The sequence below is a fragment of the Syzygium oleosum genome, unplaced genomic scaffold (genome assembly GCF_021117445.2).
Source record: "Syzygium oleosum isolate NSW1041296 unplaced genomic scaffold, Sole_v2.1 Sole_v2.19, whole genome shotgun sequence".
Taxonomy (NCBI): domain Eukaryota; kingdom Viridiplantae; phylum Streptophyta; class Magnoliopsida; order Myrtales; family Myrtaceae; genus Syzygium; species Syzygium oleosum.
Genome location: NW_026607503.1, coordinates 3,310,794 through 3,335,395, shown reverse-complemented (window position 1 = coordinate 3,335,395; position 24,602 = coordinate 3,310,794). Strand labels below are relative to the sequence as shown.

At 39.9% G+C, this 24,602-nt stretch overlaps 1 protein-coding gene across 4 annotated transcripts; it reads right to left on the bottom strand.

Annotated features, from left to right (window-relative positions):
• Window positions 1-4,076: 4,076 nt before the first annotated feature.
• On the bottom strand, window positions 4,077-6,203 carry LOC115666115 (uncharacterized). Of its 4 annotated transcripts, XM_056320016.1 has the most exons (6): window positions 5,772-6,203; window positions 5,301-5,370; window positions 5,182-5,228; window positions 4,904-5,003; window positions 4,416-4,482; window positions 4,077-4,335 (listed from the first exon to the last, which is right to left on the bottom strand). In XM_056320016.1, exons 2-6 carry the CDS (start codon window positions 5,332-5,334, stop codon window positions 4,290-4,292), a joined length of 294 nt encoding a protein of 97 aa, XP_056175991.1. In that variant the 5' UTR covers window positions 5,335-5,370; window positions 5,772-6,203; the 3' UTR covers window positions 4,077-4,289. The 4 variants fall into 4 exon arrangements, 1 of the variants encoding a protein (XP_056175991.1); XR_008818477.1 differs by having other exon boundaries at window positions 4,904-5,228; XR_008818479.1 differs by lacking the exon at window positions 5,301-5,370.
• Window positions 6,204-24,602: the final 18,399 nt, after the last annotated feature.

Genomic DNA, 24,602 nt, shown 5'->3' with positions numbered 1-24,602 from the left:
CAGTACCTTCTCTTTTAATCCTGGCGCCACCGGACTAGTTCTCATGTACCATAATATGACAGCATGATGGTCTGCATATCTTTTGGCTGTGGCTTGCACTTGTTGTGAGTGCGCTTTCGCTTGCACTTGTTGTGAGTGCATTTTCACTTGCGATTTTTCCTGTATAGCGGAAACATAGTTTTATAGGGATTGTTCTGGCAGGTATATTTATCGGTTAAAGACTGCAAACTTAATGTTACCCAAGGCAACGAAGTTTCTCTTCTTTTACAACCCTCCATGTCATGGGTTCTCAACTATATATATGATGCCCTGTTTTTCCTTTTTCTTTTTCAAAAATTGCTATGAGAATTTCATCGAATAATCAAGGAGATCGAGTAACGACTTGCTAATAGTTGCTCTACATAAGACGAGATTGTATATTGCTGCAAGAACAGGAAAATTTATATGGATGGCTAATTACAGGGAGTTCATGACTGATTTCATACAAGGACGACCAACAAACTGTTGATACTATGTTAGAAGATTTCAAGCATCCAACATGTGTCGTGCTATGATCTGGTTGTTCAACCTAGTAACTGATCAAATCCTACTTGGGTTTGGATCCAAATTAGGTTTGAAACCCAAATTAGGTTTCAAGGCTTTGGGATATGGTAGATTGCTGATGAATCCATATTACCCTTAGTCGAACTTTTTGACAAATCAGCTTATTTGCTAAGCAATGAATTGAATTGACTCGTAACTGAATCGGACCTTTCTTATTTTCCACGATAAAATTAAGTATTTAACGAAAAAGGCATGCCCTTTTTAGAATTCAGTGCATAAATTAAGTATATTGTGAACACTCATCCAACATTCAACAATGATCTGGGAATAGATCTTCTTTGCTTTATGATATAAATCAGGTAATCAATGTCACGACACGAATGTTAGAATATCTCAAGTTTTAAATTACGCCATTATGTAAAAGTTTAAGTTTTAAAATAGTTGGTAATGGTTATACGAAATTTTACATGGTATTGGACATGCTTCATTTATTATTATTTCCATGCTTAGTCTTAAGCCAAAAGTCCAATTTATGCATCGAGAGAAAGCGTTAGAACATCTAAATACTAAAATGACGCATTCCTCTAACAACTTAAATTTACAAAATAATTGGCGGTGTTTTTATAAAATTTTTGTTAGATAACAGTTGAGCATAATGTACGCACTAGATAGCTGCCGAAACCTGACCAAATCGGAACGGAAGCTACTGAAGATGTAATGCGACGAAGCCGGCAAAAACCAATCATCCTACCCAGCTGAATAGAAAGCCGACTCCTGGGGCTTCAACTCGCCGCGCTTCCGTCCTTTCACCTTGAGTCCCTTCTCCGTCCGGCCCTGCTCGAGATCTTTTGCCGTCCTCTGAGCGATCACGAAGCACAATTCTCAGGTTCGGACGTCGCTGAACGCCCATATCGTCAGGACATCGGAGACCCCCAGTTGATTTTCTCTAACGAAAACCTTCGAATCGCTCGTGAGAACATACACCTTGCTGCACCAAAGCTTGAACAGCATAGGATATGTCTTCCCCTTCGTATTGAACGTCTTCACCTCTATGCCTGTGCCAGGATCATCGCCGGTCCTGAGCAAAGGGAGCACAAGCTCCCGGACGTGCTCCTTCGCCAGCATGAGCCGGTTCTGCTGGCCCGCGATGTCGCTCACCGTCACCCGCTTCTCGAATGACCCCCGGCATTGCCCAATAGAGTTAATCAGTGCGTTCACACGGGGGACAAGCTGAGGGTCCGGATCGCACGGCTCGTGGGCCGGGGGCGGCGCGCGTGAACTGCTCGCCCGAACGTCCTCCGACCGCGCATCTTCGTTGCCCTTAGGTACATGATCGCCGGTGTGCTTCAATATGGAAAGGAACAGTGATGCCTAAAGCACTTACTACAAAAAAAGTTGGTTTTAGCGACGAATTTTGCCACGAAAAATTTGGCAAAATTCGTTGCTAAACGAATTTGAGACAAAATTAGCGACGGAAAAAAATTCGTCGCTAATAGGCCGTCGCAAAATTTTGCGATGGAAAATTTCAATTTTCGTCGCTAATTTGCAGCGAAAAAAAATTCGTCGCTAATTATTCGTGACAAAATTCGTGGCTAATTTGCCACGAAACAAAATTCGTCGCTAATTATTCGTGGCAAAATTCGTGACTAATTTGTCACGAACAGTTCGTGGCAAAATTCGTCGCTAATTTGCCACGATCTTTATTCGTGGCAAAATTCGTCGCTAAATATTCATGGCAAAATTCGTCGCTAATTTGCCATGAACTATATTCGTGGCAAAATTCGTCGCTATTTTTTTCAAAATTTTTTTTTGTTGGTCGCGAAATTGCGACAAAATATTTTCGTGGCAAAAATCATTGCTAATTATTCGTGGCAAAATTTATCGCTAATTTGCGACGAACACATTTCGTGGCAAAATTCTTGGCTAATTTGCCACCAAATTTTTTTTTGTCTGTTTTTTGCGACGAACTTATTCGTGGCAAAATTCGAGGGTAATTTAAATTACCCACCAAAATGAATGTATTTCATTTTCTTATTCGATTTTAAATGTAATTTAAAGCAAAATTAATTTCTAGAATTTGTATTAACATTGATTAAGCACTTAATAACATCAAACTATTATAATAATATGAAAATGAAATACATTCATCTACATTTTCCATGTACTTGAACATATAGCTCAATGTACTTGAACATCCTTGGCAAATCTCCCCCTCCGCATATCAACACATAGCTCAATGTACTTGAACATAATCCTCTCAAAGGTATTTTGCCATGCTCGGGATCTCTTCGAGGTAATAAGATCGTGAAGTTCTTGCAGAGCATCTTGCTTCTTCTAGGATCCATGCAGAGCATTTTCTGGAATCCAGCAATTGCATCAGTGATAAGAATGCTGGATTGGCAATTTAATATCACTTCATACATTTCATTACATTGGTTCAGGGCACCAAAGGAGACATGATCTCGACCCTCATCTACAATTTATAGTAGAGGATGGTCCATTACCAGTTTTTATAGGTTCACTGATAGCAAAACATACAATAAGGTCAACAGTGTAAAGATCACTCGCCTATCAATGAATGCAATCAGACATCCATGAAGATATTTTTAACCCATCTTTGCAAACGCAGGTTGTAGTCCACTGTGAATAAGTCTAATGCATTAGCCATTTAATGGGGAAAAGTGCACAAACAGGACTCGACGTTTTGGTCATTGCAGAATTAAGATTTATTCTGCCATCCAGAAGATAGCACACCCAAACAAAAAGAACCAAGATAAGTTACTGCAATATTGTTCTGTAAATTAAAGCTCAAATAAGCTTATGACACCATTGTGAAAATTACACAAAGCATAAACCTCCACCAGGGTAAGAGAGCTCACTCACTTTTATCGTGCGGATGTCCTTAGAAAATTCTGGACATGAATCCATGTGCTTTTTCAATTCCAAGTCCAAGTACTCAAAAACTAGATATAGACGCCTCTCACTGTGCACTACATCCTGCAACCTGCCACTCATAAGCGTATGAGCTATATTATGATTGAACCATAACAAAGACAAACAGAACTTGCATATTATTTATAGTGAACTAAAAAAAAATTTCATATATAAGCATTGATCAGTCTCCTTCTCTACAAAATCCAGAACTACAGAAAAGCGACCTAGTGGATCAATTTATTAGTATGGACAACATCATGCATTAACAGAAACTACTTGAAGCATCCAAATAGCGTGATTTTTCCATGTCAGACATATTAGACAGGATAATCCAAGCATCCAAATAGCGTGGTCATAATCGCTTGAATAGTTTATCACGTAATATCTATTTGCTTGCCACCATTCACAAGTGCTGGGTACTATTGCATTATCATGTGTGATCAGCAAGCATGACCAACAACATGGAAATTTAGCAAGCATTTACTAAATAAGATGCAGAGACTCTCCCAATGTAATTCATCAATACGTTACATATTGCAAATAAAAAACTTAAGTAAATGATGACTTCCCTCTTCCAGTTAGCAGAAACTCATACACCATAAATTGCAAGACCTTCTAGGCAAGAATATGTACCAGCTCAATTAGATTTCACAAACATGGACAGGCTTGAAATTATAACTTCAAAAATAAAAATAAAAAACTAAGCGTTTATCCTAAGGGTTGGGTGTAACATCTTGCTCCTGATTCCGACACCTAATGTTGTACTTACAGAACAAAGTAAACCATCTTGAAGGATAACTTCCCACGTCTAGCTATACATCTTCAGGATTTTGCAGGAGCACACCCCTTACTTTTGACCTGATAGAAAATTGACGTTACTAGCCATACTGAAGTAGCTCAATCAGTAAAATCAATAAGAATAAACAGCTGAGTATTACCTCCTATGAGCAGGGACAACGCAATTAGTCACTCCTTTTGAGTTTGCATCTTGTGCTACTACTTTCTCTGAAGTTTGATGAGTAAAAAAAATGTAAGGTGGTTAGACTGAACAATAGATCATGAAAAGGCACTGAAAATGTAAAACGAAGCTGTATTTGTCGTTAAAAATGCCCAAACTCTAGTCCACCCAAACTCAGTCAACGTGAATCAGTTACATGTGTCCTTATACATCATCTCGTAAATGAGTCATAATATCCTCCCTTACTTCCTGATAAACTCATTTTTCCAATGTCACTGCCCAAATGAAATAGCTTCTAGTGGTGCAATCACTGCTTTTTACGAGAATAATATCAAAAGCTCATCCTTCACTTGAAACCACAAGTTAATAGAGACAATTACAAGATCACAGAAAAACCATAATCAATAGCAGCAGTTTGTGCATTGTTATATTCTAAGAATGCAAGATAACAGAGAAGAGAGCCATTACCTGTAGAAGGGTCTGAAGCATCTGACATGGCCAAAGCGCTTGTTATGGGCAACTTCTGCTTCTTCGAAAATGACTCAAGCTTGTTCTGGATGCTTTCACTCTTCTCCCGACAATAGGAACATACCACAGGATTCAGATCAAGAACATGCATAAAAACACTGAGTGATACTTAAATGATTGGAACAGGGACATTACTTATAAAAGAGAAATTTGCATCGTCAGTGAGAGAAAAAGTACACAACTATTGAATATCAACAATACATAGAACTATATCCTACCTTTTCAGCAGTTACAGGCTTTGTCAACTGGCGATTGCGTTCTTGTTCTGAAGTGACAAGCAAGAGAATGAGCATCTATCCAACGAAAGCTTCACAAAAATTAACACATGAAGCACTACCTTCTGCAAGTGAAGTCTGAGTGTTCTTGAGCATCTATCCAACGATTGCTTTGTCCTCTCCATTTTCTTCCTTTTCCCCAGAAAAAAAAAAGGAACACCCAAGAAAGAACTCACGCCGATTCGAGCCTCGCCCCGCTATTCGCAACAGCATAAAAAAAGGTCCAAAATTGCACGTCTATTCTCAAATTGGAGAACTGGGTCAATCATCAAACACTTGCAAAGCACCCTATCCTGACCCATTTACCCTATAAACTCACAAACATCATCTCCATTTCTCGATCAAGACTATACCCAATTCTAACGAAACAAGAGCAACGACAACCATTACAATAATCCGACGATGTATCTATCAGTTGACACACGAACATACTCGAGAACTTCAATAAGAAGGTCACAAAATCAGAGTAGACGGAACGTACAAATCTCGGAATGGGACCGACGGAACGTATAAATCTCGGAATGGGAACGTACAAATCTCGGAATGGCTGGAAACTATTGAGGCCCTCCTCCCACAGGTAGCCGTCCCTCTCGACGGTGGTGATGTTGCCGCCGACGCGGTCCCTGGCCTCGGTGACGACCACGTCGGGGGCCCTGTCGCGGTGCTTCGTGGCGAGCGCCTGGGCGATGCAGAGCCCGCTGATCCCGCTCCCGACCACCACGCAATCAACCAGTCCCCCGCCGGCGGCCCTCGGCTGGGAGATCGCGGGGCCCTCGGCGACGGAGCACCGGATCCCGGCGGGCGCGCGGGAGGGCTTGTGGGAGCGGAACGGGCGGATGGCGACGGAGGAGGAGGCGACGGCGGCGGTGGCGGTGAGGGTGGCCATCATGGCTGGTGGAGGGGAGGAGGGAGCGACGGAGAGGTGTTTGGCGGAAGGGGGGGATCTGAGGAATAACAGAGAGAGAGGGAGAAAAATTGGGGTGAGGGCGGGGGGCAAAATTAGGGAATTTTGCCACGGACATATGAGTTCGTCGCTAAACAAAGCCACGGACTTACCAACGAAATTAAAAAAAAATCGGGAAAGTGAAGCAAGAGTTTATTTTCGTGGTTAAATTCGTGGCTAATTAGTCATGAATTTAGCCACGGAAATAAATATAATCGGGATAATAACGCGAGACTTTATTAAATCCGTGGCAAAGCCACAAATTTCATAAAAAATGCCCACACACGTCTAATTCATTTTTTATGATGCCACGGATTTAGCCACGAATTTCATAAATAGGCAAATAGAAATTAAATTCGTGGCTAAATCCGTGGCAAATTTGCTACGGATTTTGCCACGAATTTCATAAAAAATGAATTGCGGGCATTTTTTGCCACCGATTTAGCCACGAATTTAAAAAAAAATGAATTAGGCCTGTGTGGGCATTTTTTTCAAATCCGTGGCAAATTTGCCACGGATTTTGCCACGAATTTCATTTCAAATGAAATTCGTGGCAAAATCCGTGGCAAATTTGCCACGGGTTTAGCTACGAATTTCATTTCTACTAGCCCACACACGCCTAATTCATTTTTTTTTCCCAACAATAACGTTTCAATAACAATAATAGCAATAATAATAATCAACAACAACAACAACAACAACAATAATAATAATAATAACAACAATAACAACAACAATATTAATAATTACGACAACAACAATAATAATAAATATGACAATAACAATAAACTCTTGTCATAATAATAATAATAATAATTACGACATAATTAGTAAAAAGTCTCAAAAATCTAAATCTTCATCTTCACCTTCGTCTTCATCTTGATCTTTATCTTCTTCTTGAGCATCATCATCATCCTCTGTCTCAAAATCAGATTCTGCAACACCTTCTAAATTTGATTTGCGAATTTCAGTTAGATCTACATCTATCATTGCTCCACATGGATCTCGTAGAGTTGGAATGTTATATTCCTCAATTTAAACCGTGTTACAAACTTCCTCTTATTAATATGCTGTATCCTTTCAGTGTTCCTCGATTTTTCTTCGTGCTTTGATTTTACATACAGCCCACCAATCAGCTTTGTCACATTTCAAACTAGGATATGATGCATAATATACTTGAATTGCTTGTAACATAAATGATTCATATTTCATATACCTTTTCTTGTGATTTATTTCAACCAAATTAAACTTCGTATGCACCTTCATTCCTTTGACGGGGTCGAACCACATGCACTTAAGTAACATAACCCGCATTAATGGTCGGGGGTACTCTATCTCCATGATTTCATCCAACAAGCCATAAAAATCATCTTTTGAACTGCCACCATTGGATGACCGAACACACACACCACTATTCATTGTGGCTTTTCCCATTCCATATTCTTGAGTGTGAAAATTATACCCGTTTATGAAATATGATGGCCAAGTTCGTACTCTTGACTTTGGACCCCATGACAGATAATATAGCAATCCTTGCTCTTCAACTTGATCATGATTACTGTGAACCTAAGGTCACACATGCAAATTCAATAATATATATTTAAATGATGTATAAAATATTAATAACTTGGTTTTGGTCCATAGGCAACTTACATATGTTCTAACCAGCTGCATCAATCACCATCCTCTGGTATGAGTTCAATTGGTCATAATAGCTACATTCTTCTCTAACTGAAAATTGGTCACTTATTCGATATCCTTCATCAGATATAAATGATTCACCATGACAAGTCCAATTATAGTAGTTCAGAGTAAACCCAAATCTACAAAGATGTTCTCTAACTTTATCAGACACATGAAATTTATCATTACTGCACTTGTTACACGGACACCGTAACTTATTTTCATCCATCAACTCATATTTACTACTAGCAAAGTCCATAAATAGTTCCAACCTAGTACGAAACTCATCGGTTAATCCTCGACGTCCAGGTAAGTTCTTATTATACATCCAAGCCATGTCTCTTTGCATTGTGTCTATATAAAAATAACAAAATCTCGTAAAATATTAAAACCATAAAATTTTCTTAATTAAAACCATAAAATTCTAAAAATTAAAATTTTGTTTTTGACGAAACAATTACATTGGAATTGAAAAAAATAAAACAATTACCATGTCAAGAAGACTTACCCAAGTATTTGACTGAAATCTTTGTAGTAGAAAGTGCTCAATTTGATGAGAATTAACATTTACTTCATCTACGAGACTTTCAAATGGACACGTACCTAAAAAAAAAATGACTTCAGATTTTTTTTTTAAATAAATTTTTTTTTCGAAATTTTTTTTTCTAGATATTTTTCGCCGGTCCAGCGACCGGCGACTAGCTGAGTACTCGCCGGCCATGGGCGAGGTCCAGCAGCCTCGCCATGGCCGCCGTTGGACCTCGCCGCCCAGATCTGGGCACCGTTGGACCTCGCCGCGAGGTCCAACGGCGCCCATGGCGAGGCCGCCGCTCGACCTCGCCGCCCAGATCTAGGCGCCGTTGGACCTTGCCGTGACGGCGAGGTCCAGCGGCGGTGGCCTCGCCCATGGCCGGCGAGGTCTCGCCAGTCGCCGGACCAGCGACCGGCGACGAAGTTAGGAAAAAAAAGAGAAAAAAAAGTCAATAAAATAAAAAAAAATTCGAATCTAGCAATGAATATTTTTGCAACGAACTAGCTTCGTCGCAAATTAGCCACGAAATTAGCCACGCCACTTACCGGCAAAAAAGCTTTACCGAGACTGATTTGCGCGCGCGCAGAGAGGTTTATCGAGAGAAATGAAAGGGGAGAGGGAGGGAGAACAACGAAGAGGGATATAAGGAATTAGCAGGGAGAGAGAGAAATTGGGGGTAGGGGTATATTACAAGTAGCAAGGGGGACAATTAGTGACGAATTTATTTTCCGTTGCAAATTAACGACGAATTTATTTTTCGTTGCAAATTACGTCGCAAAATTAGCGACGAAAAAAAATGAGTCGCTAACTCCGTCGCAAATTAGCAACGAATACTTTTTCGTCGCAAACTCCGTTGCAAATTAGCAACGGATTTTTTTCGTGGCAAATTCCGTCGCAAATTAGCAACGAATTTTTTTTCGTGGCAAATTCCTTCGCAAATTAGCAACGACATTTTTTTCTGTCGCAAATTAGCAACAGAAAAAAAAATTCGTCGCTAATTCCGTCGCAAATTAGGGACGAATTTTTTTTCGTGGCAAATTAGCCATGGATTTTTTTCCGTCGCAAAATTCATCGCAAATTCCGTCGCAAATTAGCGACGAAAAATTATTCGTCGCTAATTTCCGTGGCTAAATCCTTGTTTTTTTGTAGTGACTTCTTTGCTTTGGTTTTGACTTCTCTCCATGTCAAGTCAACTATTTCTCTATTCGCAGCTTCCGAAGCGATGTATGTAACATATTTATACTTAGATTTTGCCCAATTGATCTTGCCCTTTTTCTAAATTGAATTGGACTCTGTTGAAATATTTCCTAAATTAATATTCGGATTGGAGTATTTTTACTTCATGCTGTTTGATGTTATCCTTTGCGTAATCAAGATGTACTCCAGTTCGTCAGATCGAGTGAGTCTGGACATTATCAGATTTTCTTCGCAAGTGTCCTATTAAGCAAAGGGTTATCGGTTTCTAGAAATCAAGCTCAACCGGCCGGAAAGGGGATTTTTCCTTTTTCTTTTTAAATTACTTGAATTGATTTATATGTCGATTTTGAAGCGAATGCTCGATTTTTCGACAAGGAAATCAATGGCTGTAATTTAGGGACACAATTTAGATTTATCTAATCAAAGAAAGGATGAATGTTACCTTTGGACTGCCGATTTGGCAATATAAAAAAACAATAATACATTAAAAAGATTGTTCTGATTGATAAATGAGGAGTGGCCCTATCAAGCATAAACTAATTAGACTAAAAAAATCACAAACATAATACATGTTTTTGTCAATTGACGGGGTACGCTGAATAATAGTAGAGACAGGATAGAATATTTAAATTTAAAATCACGCGTTCTTTTAATAATTTTAGCATTTTGAACAATTGACAGTGGTCATGCAAAATCTTTCATTATACGGGTCTAGAGCTCAAACCTTTGCCTAGCCAAAATAACCAAAGTCCATATTACGCGTGACCATTTTGCAATTCAAGTCTAACGCAAGAAAAGAAATCACCAAAAGAAGAGATTTCCGCTAAGAAATCCATTATGAATTTGGAGAGCTCGGAGTCGCAATCGCTAAATCGCTCAAGTATTTCCCAGCCTAAATTATGCGCGAAACAAAACCATACAAGTGTTGTAGAAAAGCTACTCGAACTAGAAAATCATTCAAAAGAGGAAACTTACTCAAATTAGGGAATTCACTTGGATCGTGGTTTCTTCACAAATTTAAGTTCGAGACATATCCGCTGGTCACCCTTCCTCATGCAGATATAACCTGGACAAAGTGTGGATTGTATGGACAACGATGTCCACTGGCCTGTCCTCATATCCATGGAAACTCATCTATAATGTCATCAATGGATTCATAATTTTGCCTTTCTTAATTTTCATTCTGTGTGAAATAACTGAATTACGACGAAGACGCGTTAATTCGTGTCGGTTCGTGACAACGTATGAAGTAAAATGTGACATGTTGTGTTCGGATTTTCTCTCCATAGTTCGTGTTTTACATCTCTCGTTCAAGTCATGCAAGCGGATCGTGTCGAGCATTGCCAGCAGTATCAAACCCAATCTTGGATCAACTATGTCTGTGATAGACTGATCCTGAGGTGAGGAACATGTTAACACAAATCGAATATTCAGCAATTATGCTGGAGTAAAAATCAGTTGATAGCGGTATCACAAGATCCTAAATTTAAATTTTTTGTTTAACAGATAAAAGTGTAAGAACAGTTGATAATGGTCCTAAGAAATATTCACAATGAAGACAATAAATTTACAGTTAGATATCCACAAAAAATACTGTAATCGCCAAAATAGGCGCCAAAACTCGACGAAGCCGGAACGGAAGCTGCTGAAGACGAATGCGACGAAGCCGGTGAGAACCAATCGTCCTACCTAGCCGGATAAAAGCGCCTTTCGGGGCTTTGACTTGATGCACTTCCGTCCCTCTCTTCAAGCCTCCTTGTCCGTCCGGTTCTGTCCAGGCGCGTTCGGCGTCCTAGAGATCAGGAAGCACAAACGTTCGGTCCGAACGTCGCGAAAGGCCCATATCTTGAGTACATCCGCGTCTTCCAATTGATTTTCTTTGACGAACGCCTTCCAATTGCCCATGAGGACGTATACCTTGTCGCACCAAATTTTGAACCGTAGAGGAAACTGTTGGATTTCTACGGAACATGCATAGTTAAAATTAAATATAAACGCAGCGGAAAATTATAACCATACATGTATCTCCAAAGGCGTTGTTCGTGCATTTCAATCAAAAATCGGAAAGACCATAGGGGTTAAACGAATTACCTTTCGTAGCGTGCCCAAAATGATTTCGGTTCGGATGTTCTTCAGTTCAAGCCCCACAAGCGTCGGACCTCTAGTTCAGACACACCACCAATCGCACGACGAACGGAAGGAAGAACTTGCGGGTAATCACCAATATAATTGTGCTAGCAATCCTGTGACGACAATTCTCCGCACTATCGATATTTCAGTCACGTCGTCGGAAGAGAGAAACGTATTTTCTTAACTCCGACGAACGCATGATAATGCCCTTAATTGCACCCTTTCTTCGTCACTATTTCAGCAACCGTTGCTGATAGCACTTTATTAGTGGGGTCAGCAACGGTTGCTGATCGCCACCCTTCACACGATCAGCAATCATTGCTGATCGTGTGTGCATAGAGCACACGACCAGCAACGGTTGCTGGTCGTGGATGATGCCCACGGTCAGCAACAGTTGCTGACCGTGGGTGATGCACACGGTCAACTGCTGACCGTGTGCATGCGCTATCATCATCATTTTCATTTTTTTTTTTAAATTTTAAATTAAAACACACACGATCAGCAAGGAGCTGACCGTTGTTGACCGTGTACACTTTTAATTAATAAAATTAAGAGTGTAAGATCATATGGCACATTAACATGTGCCACTTTAGGTTTGCGTGTGCATCATATGCACGCACGATCATGACTGAAATAAAATTAAGTTAAATCATATTTAATTTAATCTCAATCTGACTAATCGATTGCTATAATTGCAAACATATTTGCAATATTGCATCCTCCGTATAACGTCATTCTAAATTGGTTATGGTGTGTGACATCCCTAGGTTCATCACTGATCTAGTAGTAGGACTTGCACTAACACGTTAGTACTCCCAAGAGAATTGATTGTCCCGATCAACCTCTAGGTCCTACAAACCACGATTGACATCTAGCAATATCTCATGGCTACCTAGATAGTGTGAATGTTTAAAGAACATAATGAACCTGTCAGCTTTGGTTACAGTGTAATTCAATCCCTCTGCCTTACTATGTCCCGATCGAACAAAGACCATGGAGTATTTGTCAAGTCACCAATTCGATCATATGCACAAATCTAATTGACATACATTTTATATGAGACATGAACAGTTCATTCTCGGTTACAACCCCGGCCGAGGATTTCAATGCAGTGTCAAGATTAGATTGCATAGGACATCATTATTGTACCTTGCATATAACAAGGAGACAGATTCCATTTTGCGCACACGTGTAACTTCGTATGTGAACGAACTATGGCCATCAAGTACAGAGACGAATCAACGAAGCGGCAATATGCGCACCTGTGAACCATAGCCATCCAACATACAAGTCAACACTGTACCTCAGGTCTAAGGATTATTTACACAAAACCAGAGCACGAACGATTAGACATTGACCACGCTAAAAGTTTCCATGTTGCTAATCATTCTATGCATGTCACGTTCAGTGAACTTGTCTGATACAAGCACCTGTGTTCTAACTCGGGTATCGCAATATCTAATGACTCGTGACTCGTCATTCCCTTAAGTATCCAATACTTATTGGTGAAGTTACGAACACACCGGTCTCAACAGGATCATTAATATCCACTCAATGATCCATCGACCGAGAACAATTTAAAGATTCAGTCTAACTGTGAACCTGTCACACATATTCTTAACGTCTCAAGAATAGGTCCAGTCACAACTGATCTTATGGAATCATTCATATATTTAAATAATTGGACAAATGAATGAATGCGTCCTTGCCATTAAATAAATAATGTAATTGAAAGTACAACTTAAATCCCTAACATGTAACTATTACATAGTAACTTTAGGGCATACATCTAACAATCTCCCACTTGCACTAAAGCCAATTTGTTTGGTACCTCAAACCCATTTTGTCAATGTGTCTTTCAAAAGAAGACTGAGGTAAGGCCTTAGTGAAGGGATCTGCCACGTTTTCCGCTGAGGCAATTTTCTGCAAGGCGATATCACCTCTCCCAACAATTTCTCTAATGAGATGGAAGCGTCTCTCAATGTGCTTGGACTTGTGGTGAGACCTTGGTTCCTTCGCTTGAGCTATTGCCCCATTGTTATCACAAAACAATGTTATTGGTTGTGCAATGGAAGGAACGACTCCAAGTTCAGAAATGAACTTCTTCGTCCAAGCGGCTTCCTTTGCTGCTTCTGAAGCAGCTACATACTCTGCCTCAGTGGTGGAATCAGCAGTTATGCTCTGTTTGGAACTCTTCCAACTAACTGCGCCACCATTAAGTGTAAAGACAAACCCAGATGTAGACTTATAATCATTAGGATCCGATTGAAAATCGGAATCAGTATAAGCTTCAACTTTAAACTCTCCTTCTCCATATATCAAGAATAAATCCTTAGTCCTTCGCAAGTACTTAAGGATATTCTTGACTGCTATCCAGTGCTCTTCCCCTGGATCAGACTGATATCTGCTAGTAATGCTTACAGCATGTGCAATATCAGGTCTCGTACATAACATAGCATACATTATGCTTCCAATAGCAGATGCGTAAGGTATCTTTGCCATCCGCTCTCTTTCTTCAGGAGTGTTGGGACACATCTCCTTGGAAAGATGGATTCCATGCCTAAAAGGCAATAATCCTCTTTTGGAACATTGCATGTTAAAACGTGTTAACACTTTGTCTATGTACATAGATTGTGAGAGGCCAATCAATCGTCTCGATCTATCTCTATAGATCTTGATACCTAAAATACAGGTTGCCTCTCCTAAATCTTTCATGGAGAATTTCTGTGACAAGAATAGTTTGATCGATGATATCATCGGTACATCGTTCCCGATCAAAAGTATATCATCGACGTATAAAACTAGAAATGCAATTGCACTCCCACTGACCTTCTTGTATACACAAGGTTCATCCGGGTTTTTGATGAAACCAAACGATTTGACTACTTCATCAAAACGGATGTTCCAACTTCTGGAGGCTCGTTTGAGTCCATAAATGGATCTCTTAAGCTTACACACCTTCCGACGTTCACCATTGGATTCAAAACCCCGTGGTTGTTCCATATAGATGTCCTCCTCAAGAAAGCCATTTAGAAAAGCCGTTTTGACATCCATTTGGAATATCTCATAATCTAGGTGTGCAGCTATAGCCAACATAATCCGAATGGATTTTAGCATGGCTACAGGTGAGAAAGTTTCGTCATAATCGATTCCTTCTTTTTGACGATATCCTTTCGCCACCAACCGTGCTTTGTAAGTTCCAACTTGACCCTCAACATTCATCTTCCTCTTGAAAATCCATTTACAGCCAATTGGTACAATACCATCAGGCAGGTCAACTAAGGTCCAAACTTCGTTGGAATACATTGAATCCATTTCGGATTTCATGGCTTCTAGCCATTTACCAGAATCGATGTCCGACATCGCCTCCTCATAGGTGTTTGGATCACTAGGTTGATCACCATCATTCACAATGAATAATGGTTCAATATGTTCAACCAAGTGTCTATAACGAGCAGGTGGACGAGACGTTCTCGCACTCCTCCTAAGAGGTTGTGTATCAGAAGCTCCCACTGAATCAGAGATCGGTGTTTGAACTTGGTTATTTGGTACTTCATTTTTCTCTTCTTGTAAGACTATTTTCCGTCCAGCACCACCTTCCTGGACAAACTGATTCTCCAGAAAAGAAGCATGCCTGCTGACCGAAATTCTTAGGTCAGAGTGAAAATAGAAATAGTATCCAAGAGACTCCTTTGGATATCCAATGAAGCGACCTTGTTCAGACCTAGCCTCCAACTTTTCCATTTTTAGCTTTTTGACGAAAGCTGGACAACCCCAAATCTTGATATGATTAAGACTTGGTTTCCTACTATGCCATATCTCATAAGGCGTAGTTGGAACAGATTTGGATGGCACTGCTTCGGTACATATGCGGCTGTCTCGAGGGCATATCCCCAAAGGGATATAGGCAAATCGTGTAACTCATCATAGATCGCACCATATCTAATAAAGTGCGATTTCTTCTTTCAGATACACCATTGTGTTATGGAGTTCCAGGAGGTGTCCACTGTGATACAATGCCATTATCCTTAAGATAGTCTAGGAATTCAGTACTAAGGTATTCACCTCCTCGATCAGATCGAAGAGCCTTAATACATTTTCCTGTTTGTTTCTCAACTTCAGCCCTGAATTCCTTGAACTTTTCAAAAGATTCGGATTTATACTTCATTAAGTACAAATAACCATACCGTGACTGATCATCGGTGAATGTAATGAAGTAAGAATAACCACCTCTAGCATTTTCATTTATTGGTCCACATACATCTGTATGTATCAATCCCAAGATATGTCAGGAGCTCGCGCACTATGTCCCACAAAAGGCGCTTTGGTCATTTTTCCTAGAAGACATGCCTCACAAGCCGAGTATGGCTCAAACATTGATGGATTAATATATCCATCATTACTCAACTTGTTAATTCTATCTTCTCCAATATGACCTAATCGAAGATGCCAAACATACTTTGGGTTTGGACTATCTCTAGGGCGTTTATTAGTTATGGCATTTATATCATTATTTTGTTGCTTATTGGCATTGGTAATCGCATTACCGAACATTGTAATGGTATAAAGATTATTGGTTAATAAGCCAGAACCAACACATCTCCTATTATGATAAATAGAACATACATCATCAGCAAAAGAAAATTCATAATTCTCTTTACTCAAACGAGGTATAGAGATGATGTTCCTAACAGCATTCTTATAATGCAAGCAATTTTTCAATACCAATACATGTCCAGAAGGCAAACATAAACGAAAAGTCCCTATAGCTAACGCAGACTCTTGCTCCATTTGCAAATGTTAGGACAATTTCATTTCGCCCTAGCATCCTGCTTATTTCCGGTTACGCAAAGACATACAAATATGTGAGGTTGCGCGGAATCTAGAACCCATAAGTTGGATTCAAGCACTAACCATAAGATTAGTTTCAATAAGCATAGACACCATACCTTCGCAAGGTTGGTCCTTTGGCTTGACCTTCAAGCTCGCGAGGTACTTCTGCGGTTCCTCCTCCAAGGTGCCCTTTGACACCACGGTAGTGACAATTCCCTTTTTCAACCTTGGGCTTTGATTGCACGCATGTTTCATAGGCTTCTTCCATTTCTTTTTCTTCAAAACAGTTTTACTCTTTGAAGAAGAAGCCTTAGCTATAGCCACCACATTGGGCCTCGTGTTGTGCATTTCCTTCTCATAAACTACCAACATACTATGTAACTCAGCAAGAGTTTTCTCCATTTTGTGCATGTGGAAGTTTTGGACAAAACCAGAGAAGGAATCGGGCAAAGATTGGAGGATCAAATCCACAGCTAACTCATTATCCATAACAAGATTAAGCCTAGCCAACTCTTCTATGTGCCAGATCATTTTCAAAGCATGATCATTAACCGATGATCCCTCAGCCATCCTCATACGGTACAATGCCTTAGATATCTCATATCTAGAGGTTCGACCATTCTCATCAAAATATTCTTTTAAGTGCAAGATGATCGACCTAGCATCTTCCATAGTTTCATACTTCTTCTGCAATTCATTATTCATTGAAGCAAGCATGTATGACCTAACTTTTAAGTCATCATCACGCCATTTATCATACGTGACTCGCTCCTCTTGGGTCCCACCCTCAGGAAATGAGTCTGGCATCTTTTGATCAAGTACATACCCAATTTTCTCCGAATTGAGAACAATTCTCAAATTTCTCACCCAGTCAGTGAAATTGGGTCCAGTCAAACAATTCTTGTCAAGTATAGAAGCGAGTGGGTTTGTGGTCACCATTTTCAGAGTAATAATATATCTGTGCAGAAAATAAATTATTAGCCGTTGTCTTTCAAAATAACCATTTCATTTTGGCCTTTAAATGAAATAGTGCCTCCCACTAAATTTTTCGAATCCCATACTCCTTAAAATGGGAAAACGGTAATCTTTGTTGGGTAAAGATTACTAGTGGGGATTGGAGTCCCACCAGGCCATAGCCCACCTCACCTAACAGTTATTGGTGTTCTATTAACTTAGTGAGTGAACTAACTTGTTCAACACATCACATGCGAGTCCCAATCATAACTTTGGCCTTTAGACCATGAATGTCTCACCTGACAGTTATTGACATCATGATCATAATTAAGTCTAGCACATCATCTCATGCAAGTATTGAAAACACAAACGATCCCCTCACCTAACAGTTATTGGAAATCGTTTGGCTCCAACCCCACAACATCACATGCATAATGGAGTGATCCAATATTATAAATGGCAATTGACCCCTATGTATCCATAGCCGGTCAATCAACCACTATAATATTGGACCAAACCATGACGATGGAAGGCCACGAGTCCGAAACCCGTTTCGACTTAATATAATTAATAAGGAGGTTTGGGTCGTTATTAATGGTCTCACTTTGCACATTAACCGGTTTAACATGCATAACAACTGAATAAATAAATAGATATCAAATGCATAAAAATCTATCCTACGTGGTGATCATGGAATTATGGCTCAATGGGTCTCGAGCCAATGAGTCCCATTTAGCCATTTTAATGTTTTAATAATAGAGATCCGCTCTTCACTTCTTCTTGGATCCTTGAACTCTTCACGTACCGGGCCCATAGAGCTCTCCGGCTTTAATGGCTCCTCCTCATGTAATGTTTACATCAACAATTGATAATACTAAACTATACTAAAAAAAAATTACATGGAAATAAAAAAAAAAAAAGGACGCAGCCTCCATTTAATAATTACAACCCCAAAAATACCTGTAATCATCATACATTCATCCATACATCAATCATATTGATTAGGGGTTTTTCCATGATCACCACCCTTCCTCACGAGCCATAAATTCTAAATTTAAAGCTTTGGAAGGCACAAATAAAATTCTGCACTGAATCAAATTCATGGCCGAGCAACGTAAGCCACGTCAAGAAATCAAAACCGGTGAAACAAATTTCACGTGCGTGATTCCAACTGACGGTAGCATTGTCGCCTCTCGATTCATAGTCGTGAATCATTTTGCAGAAGAAAAAGGCAAATAGAAAATAAGGTACAGATTTTTGATTCAAAATTGATTTAGTTCCGATTTTTGCTCAGTTGATCAAATTTATCATATAAATTAATCAACTTCTATAGGCCACTTAAGAACAAGCAATTCTCTCAACAAAGTAAATTGCCCATTGGATCGCAAAAATATATATATGAACCAAAATCAATTAAACGCACGAGAACGCCTAAGGATTGGCTCTGATACCATTGTTGGATTTCTACGGAACATGCATAGTTAAAATTAAATATAAACGCAGCGGAAAATTATAACCATACATGTATCTCCAAAGGCGTTGTTCGTGCATTTCAATCAAAAATCGGAAAGACCATAGGGGTTAAACGAATTACCTTTCGTAGTGTGCCCAAAATGATTTCGGTTCGGATGTTCTTCAGTTCAAGCCCCACAAGCGTCGGACCTCTAGTTCAGACACACCACCAATCGCACGACGAACGGAAGGAAGAACTTGCGGGTAATCACCAATATAATTGTGCTAGCAATCCTGTGACGACAACTCTCCGCACTCTCGATATTTCAGTCACGTCGTTGGAAGAGAGAAACGTATTTTCTTAACTCCGACGAACGCATGATAATGCCCTTAATTGCACCCTTTCTTCGTCACTATTTCAGCAACCGTTGCTGATAGCACTTTATTAGTGGGGTCAGCAACGGTTGCTGATCGCCACCCTTCACACGATCAGCAATCATTGCTGATCGTGTGTGCATAGAACACACGACCAGCAACGGTTGCTGGTCGTGGATGATGCCCACGGTCGACAACGATTCTTGCGATCGTGGGTGATGCACACGGTCAACTGCGACCGTGTGCATGCGCTATCATCATCATTTTCATTTTTTTTTTAAATTTTAAATTAAAACACACACGATCAGCAAGGAGCTGACCGTTGTTGACCGTGTACACTTTTAATTAATAAAATTAAGAGTGTAAGATCATATGGCACATTAACATGTGCCACTTTAGGTTTGCGTGTGCATCATATGCACGCACGATCATGACTGAAATAAAATTAAGTTAAATCATATTTAATTTAATCTCAATCTGACTAATCGATTGCTATAATTGCAAACATATTTGCAATATTGCATCCTCCGTATAACGTCATTCTAAATTGGTTATGGTGTGTGACATCCCTAGGTTCATCACTGATCTAGTAGTAGGACTTGCACTAACACGTTAGTACTCCCAAGAGAATTGATTGTCCCGATCAACCTCTAGGTCCTACAAGCCACGATTGACATCTAGCAATATCTCATGGCTACCTAGATAGTGTGAATGTTTAAAGAACATAATGAACCTGTCAGCTTTGGTTACAGTGTAATTCAATCCCTCTGCCTTACTATGTCCCGATCGAACAAAGACCATGGAGTATTTGTCAAGTCACCAATTCAATCATATGCACAAATCTAATTGACATACATTTTATATGAGACATGAACAGTTCATTCTCGGTTACAACCCCGGCCGAGGATTTCAATGCAGTGTCAAGATTAGATTGCATAGGACATCATTATTGTACCTTGCATATAACAAGGAGACAGATTCCATTTTGCGCACACGTGTAACTTCGTATGTGAACGAACTATGGCCATCAAGTACAGAGACGAATCAACGAAGCGGCAATATGCGCACCTGTGAACCATAGCCATCCAACATACAAGTCAACACTGTACCTCAGGTCTAAGGATTATTTACACAAAACCAGAGCACGAACGATTAGACATTGACCACGCTAAAAGTTTCCATGTTGCTAATCATTCTATGCATGTCACGTTCAGTGAACTTGTCTGATACAAGCACCTGTGTTCTAACTCGGGTATCGCAATATCTAATGACTCGTGACTCGTCATTCCCTTAAGTATCCAATACTTATTGGTGAAGTTACAAACACACCGGTCTCAACAGGATCATTAATATCCACTCAATGATCCATCGACCGAGAACAATTTAAAGATTCAGTCTAACTGTGAACCTGTCACACATATTCTTAACGTCTCAAGAATAGGTCCAGTCACAACTGATCTTATGGAATCATTCATATATTTAAATAATTGGACAAATGAATGAATGCGTCTTTGCCATTAAATAAATAATGTAATTGAAAGTACAACTTAAATCCCTAACATGTAACTATTACATGGTAACTTTAGGGCATACATCTAACAGAAACGTCTTTCCTTCCGTATTAAACGCCGTCACCTCCACGCCTCGCGCAGGATCGTCGTCCTCCTCGAGCAACGGGAGTATGAACTCCCGGACGTGGTCCTTCCACAGGAGGAGCCGGTTCTGTTGTTCTCTGAGGTCGCTCGACTTCAACCGCTTCTCGAATGGACCCCGGCATTGCCCGATAGAGTCGATCAGCGCGTTCATGCGCTGGACAATGGGAGGGTTGGATCTGCGCAGCTGGCGAAGCGGTGCGCCCGAACTGCTCTCTGGAACGTCCTCGGATCTCGCGGTTTCATCGCCCTCGGAGACACGATCGCCGGCGTGCTTCAATACGGAAAGAAACAGCGATGCTTGAAGGACTTCTTTGGCTTCATCACTTTGGCTTCGACTGCTCTCCATGTCGACTGTTTCTCTATTCACAGCTTCTGAAGCATTATATATAACATGTTACTAGCCAGGCCAGGTAGAATTTGCACTTTCCTAAGGTGAATAGGAGTCCATCTGAAATATTTCCTAAAATATACTTAGATAGAAGAGTTGCTGTTTGATATTATTAAGTTAGTCGGGTTGAGTGAGTTTCAACATTATCGGATTTTCTTCGTGAGTGTCCTATTAAGCAAGGGGTTATCGTTTTCCAAAGATCAAGCTGAACTGGCGAAACGGGTATTTTTCCTTTTTAAAAGGGTTTGATACAATGAAAAATCCTAAATTGGTACACTTGTGACAAACCCTCTATTAATTTATGTTAAATTTTATTGTCAAATTGCTAAATTGGATGACACGTAATAGTTGACGAGTGTACTAATTTGGGGTTTGACATTATCTGATTTTCTTCATGAGTGTCCTATTAAGCAAAGGGTTATCATTTATAGAGATCAAGCTGAACCGGCGAAAATGGTAATTTTCTTTTTTAAAAGTGCTAACAACATGAAAAACTCTAAATTGGTACACTTGTGACAAACCCTCCGTTAATTTACGTTAAATTTTACCATCAAATTGCTGAGTTGGATGACACGTGATAGTTCACGGATGTATCGGTTTAGGGTTTGACCCCTCTGGTTGTCACAGGTATACCAATTTGTGATTTTTTTTTTGTGGTATTAATTCAATTGAACGAAAATTAGTGGAGGGTAAATATGTTATATATGTACCAGTTTGGGATTTTTGGTTATCAAAAAATTAGTTTAAGGTAAATTTATCACAGATATACTAATTTGAGAGTTTTTTTGTGGTACTAACCCTTTTTTAAATCGATTTATATGCCGATTTTGAAGCCAATGCTCGATTGTCATTTAGTGACAAAATATAGATTTTTCTTATCAAAGAAAGGATGAATGTTACCCTTTTGGATTGCTGATTTGGCAAAAAAGAAATACCATAATTACATTAGAAAGATTATTCTAATTGCTAAATATTTATGAATGTCAGAACGTGGATGTTTTCTAGTTAGTCAGATGAAGCGAGTCTTGACATTATCGGATTTATTTTTCCAGAAATCAAGATAAACATAATTAAGGAAAGGGGATTTTTTTTAATTGATTTTAATTGATTTAAATGTGAGTTTTGAAGCTAAGGATAGATTTATTTTCAACGAGGGAAATAAGAGGCTGTCATTTTTGTGACAAATTTAAATTTTTCTAGTTAAATAAAGGATGAATTTCCCTTTTTCGGCTGCTGATTTGGTTGGACTTGACATGAATTAAGAATGATTTTGGCAAAATAGCAATAATTACATCGAGAAGATTATTCTAATTGGTACAATTGTTACGGATGCCGATGTGCCGGTATGTGTGCCAACCGTGGCTCGATGTTAGGATTCAACCCAATTGTGTATGTTTGTATACGTGAGATTATGTGTAGCCACTGTTGATAGCATTAATGCATTTTATTTACTGACATGCTCTATTATAATAAAGGGATAATGACACAAACAATTCATGAACTTTAGTTCAATATGAAATGTGATCCTTGAACTTTTTATTTGTTTAAGGTGATCTCTCAACATTTGGTCTGAAGTATATGAAAATGTTTAATATAGTCCATGAACTTGAATTAATGCAATGACTACATTGAACATTCTCATATAGTTCGGAGACTAAATTGAACATATACCAAAAGTTCAAGGATGATAATGAACAAATTAACTTTTCGGTTCTTCGTGACTCTTCATTGTTTTTAAATAAAACAAAAAACATTGTGTTTTCGCGCAACATTTTTCTACTGCTCTCTTATTCTTCATCATTGTCATTTTTGTGTGATTAATCTGCAAAGTTGCGTTCAAAGGTTTTCTTTGAAGAAGTACCACTTCATAGGAAATGCGATACGTTCTATCCTAGGAGGCAATTGTTCAAGAACCTTGGGTACCGGTAGAGAGGACAAATTGTCTTAAGGACACAATGTGAATTCGTCGGGCTCGGATCATTCGTCAACATTCGGATTACTTATCTGCGCTTTAAGGTTTGTTGAACAACTTTGTTTTTGCACATACTAACACTTAGGAATCAACAAATTTTTATTGGAAAACTATTACCTAATTACTGTTCTCACAGGGATTAAATCTAAAATTGTGGGTTCTTATCTTTTTCTTGATTTCACTACTCGAATGTGATGAATTATTTTTCTTTTTGTCTTCTGGTGGATTCCTCCTCGATCATTGGAGGGCCTATAGATGATATGAGCAAGAAGATGTTGAACTTTCTGAGTCTCTTCTGAATGCTCTCAGCCTCTTCTTACTCTTGATCATTCCTTTGCTGTTCTGTGAAATGTCCTCTCTTGCTTTTGGGTGTACCCGTAAATCCACAAACTGTAGAGTGATGTGCTTTTGGCTGAGAATGTATTGCCATGAAGGTTGGTTCCGCTAGAGAACAAAAGGCGAGAGAGAAGAGGATCGGATACAAAATGTTGTGAAGCAGTAGAGAGAGAGTGAGAGAGAGAGAGATGAGACCAGCCAATCAACGGAAATGTACAAAGAACTTGTGGTCCCGATAGAGCAGCCAAAGCTTTGCTGGTGCTGTAATATAGTATTGCGAGGAAAAGAGTCACGAGACGAATGATTTTTGTGGGTATTAAGCCCATTATGCAATGATTCTTTGCCCCTCTCGTCCTTCTCCTCCTCTCTCTCTCTTTTCATTATCGACTACTTCATCGTAACTCGTATGTATCTAAGGAAATAATTTCGTTTTCTTCCAACGCAATAACGCAATAAACCTCACGCACTTCCACGGGCACCGTCTTCGTCATCACCGCCGATTACCGTCGATCGGAGCTCGGCCGTTCCTTCCCCTCCCCCTCTCTCTCGCGGTCGGAAACTCCAGCTCCTGCCATGGCCGCGACAATCGAGCTGAAGGACGAGGCCGAAGGGAAGGGCGTGCCGACCTCCGATTTCATCTTCGTCCGGATCGGCAAGCAGATGCCGGTCGAGTCCGCGGGGGGCGGCGGCGGTGCCAGGCCGGACGGCCCCGGCCGCTCACCGTCTCCGAGCGGTTCCAGCTCATCTTCGTGGCCCACTCCTCTGGTGAGTTTGTAGACCTCGATACGTTCGTCCGATTGGTAGCCTGTGGCGGTGCAATTTGGTGCTAATCGTGCTCTGGTCTGTAGGGTTTTGCGTCGCGACGACCAGCCGTGTGATGGAGATGGCGAAGGGGATTAGGAAGTGGTGGAGAG

Coding starts and splice junctions, on each gene's coding strand:
- LOC115666115 (XM_056320016.1), bottom strand. CDS start 5,334: ATGCTCAAGAACACTCAGACTTCACTTGCAGAAG. Junction 5,229..5,300: donor TCAGACTTCACTTGCAGAAG/GTAGTGCTTCAT, acceptor TTGTCACTTCAG/AACAAGAACGCAATCGCCAG. Junction 4,483..4,903: donor TGCTTCAGACCCTTCTACAG/GTAATGGCTCTC, acceptor ATCAAACTTCAG/AGAAAGTAGTAGCACAAGAT.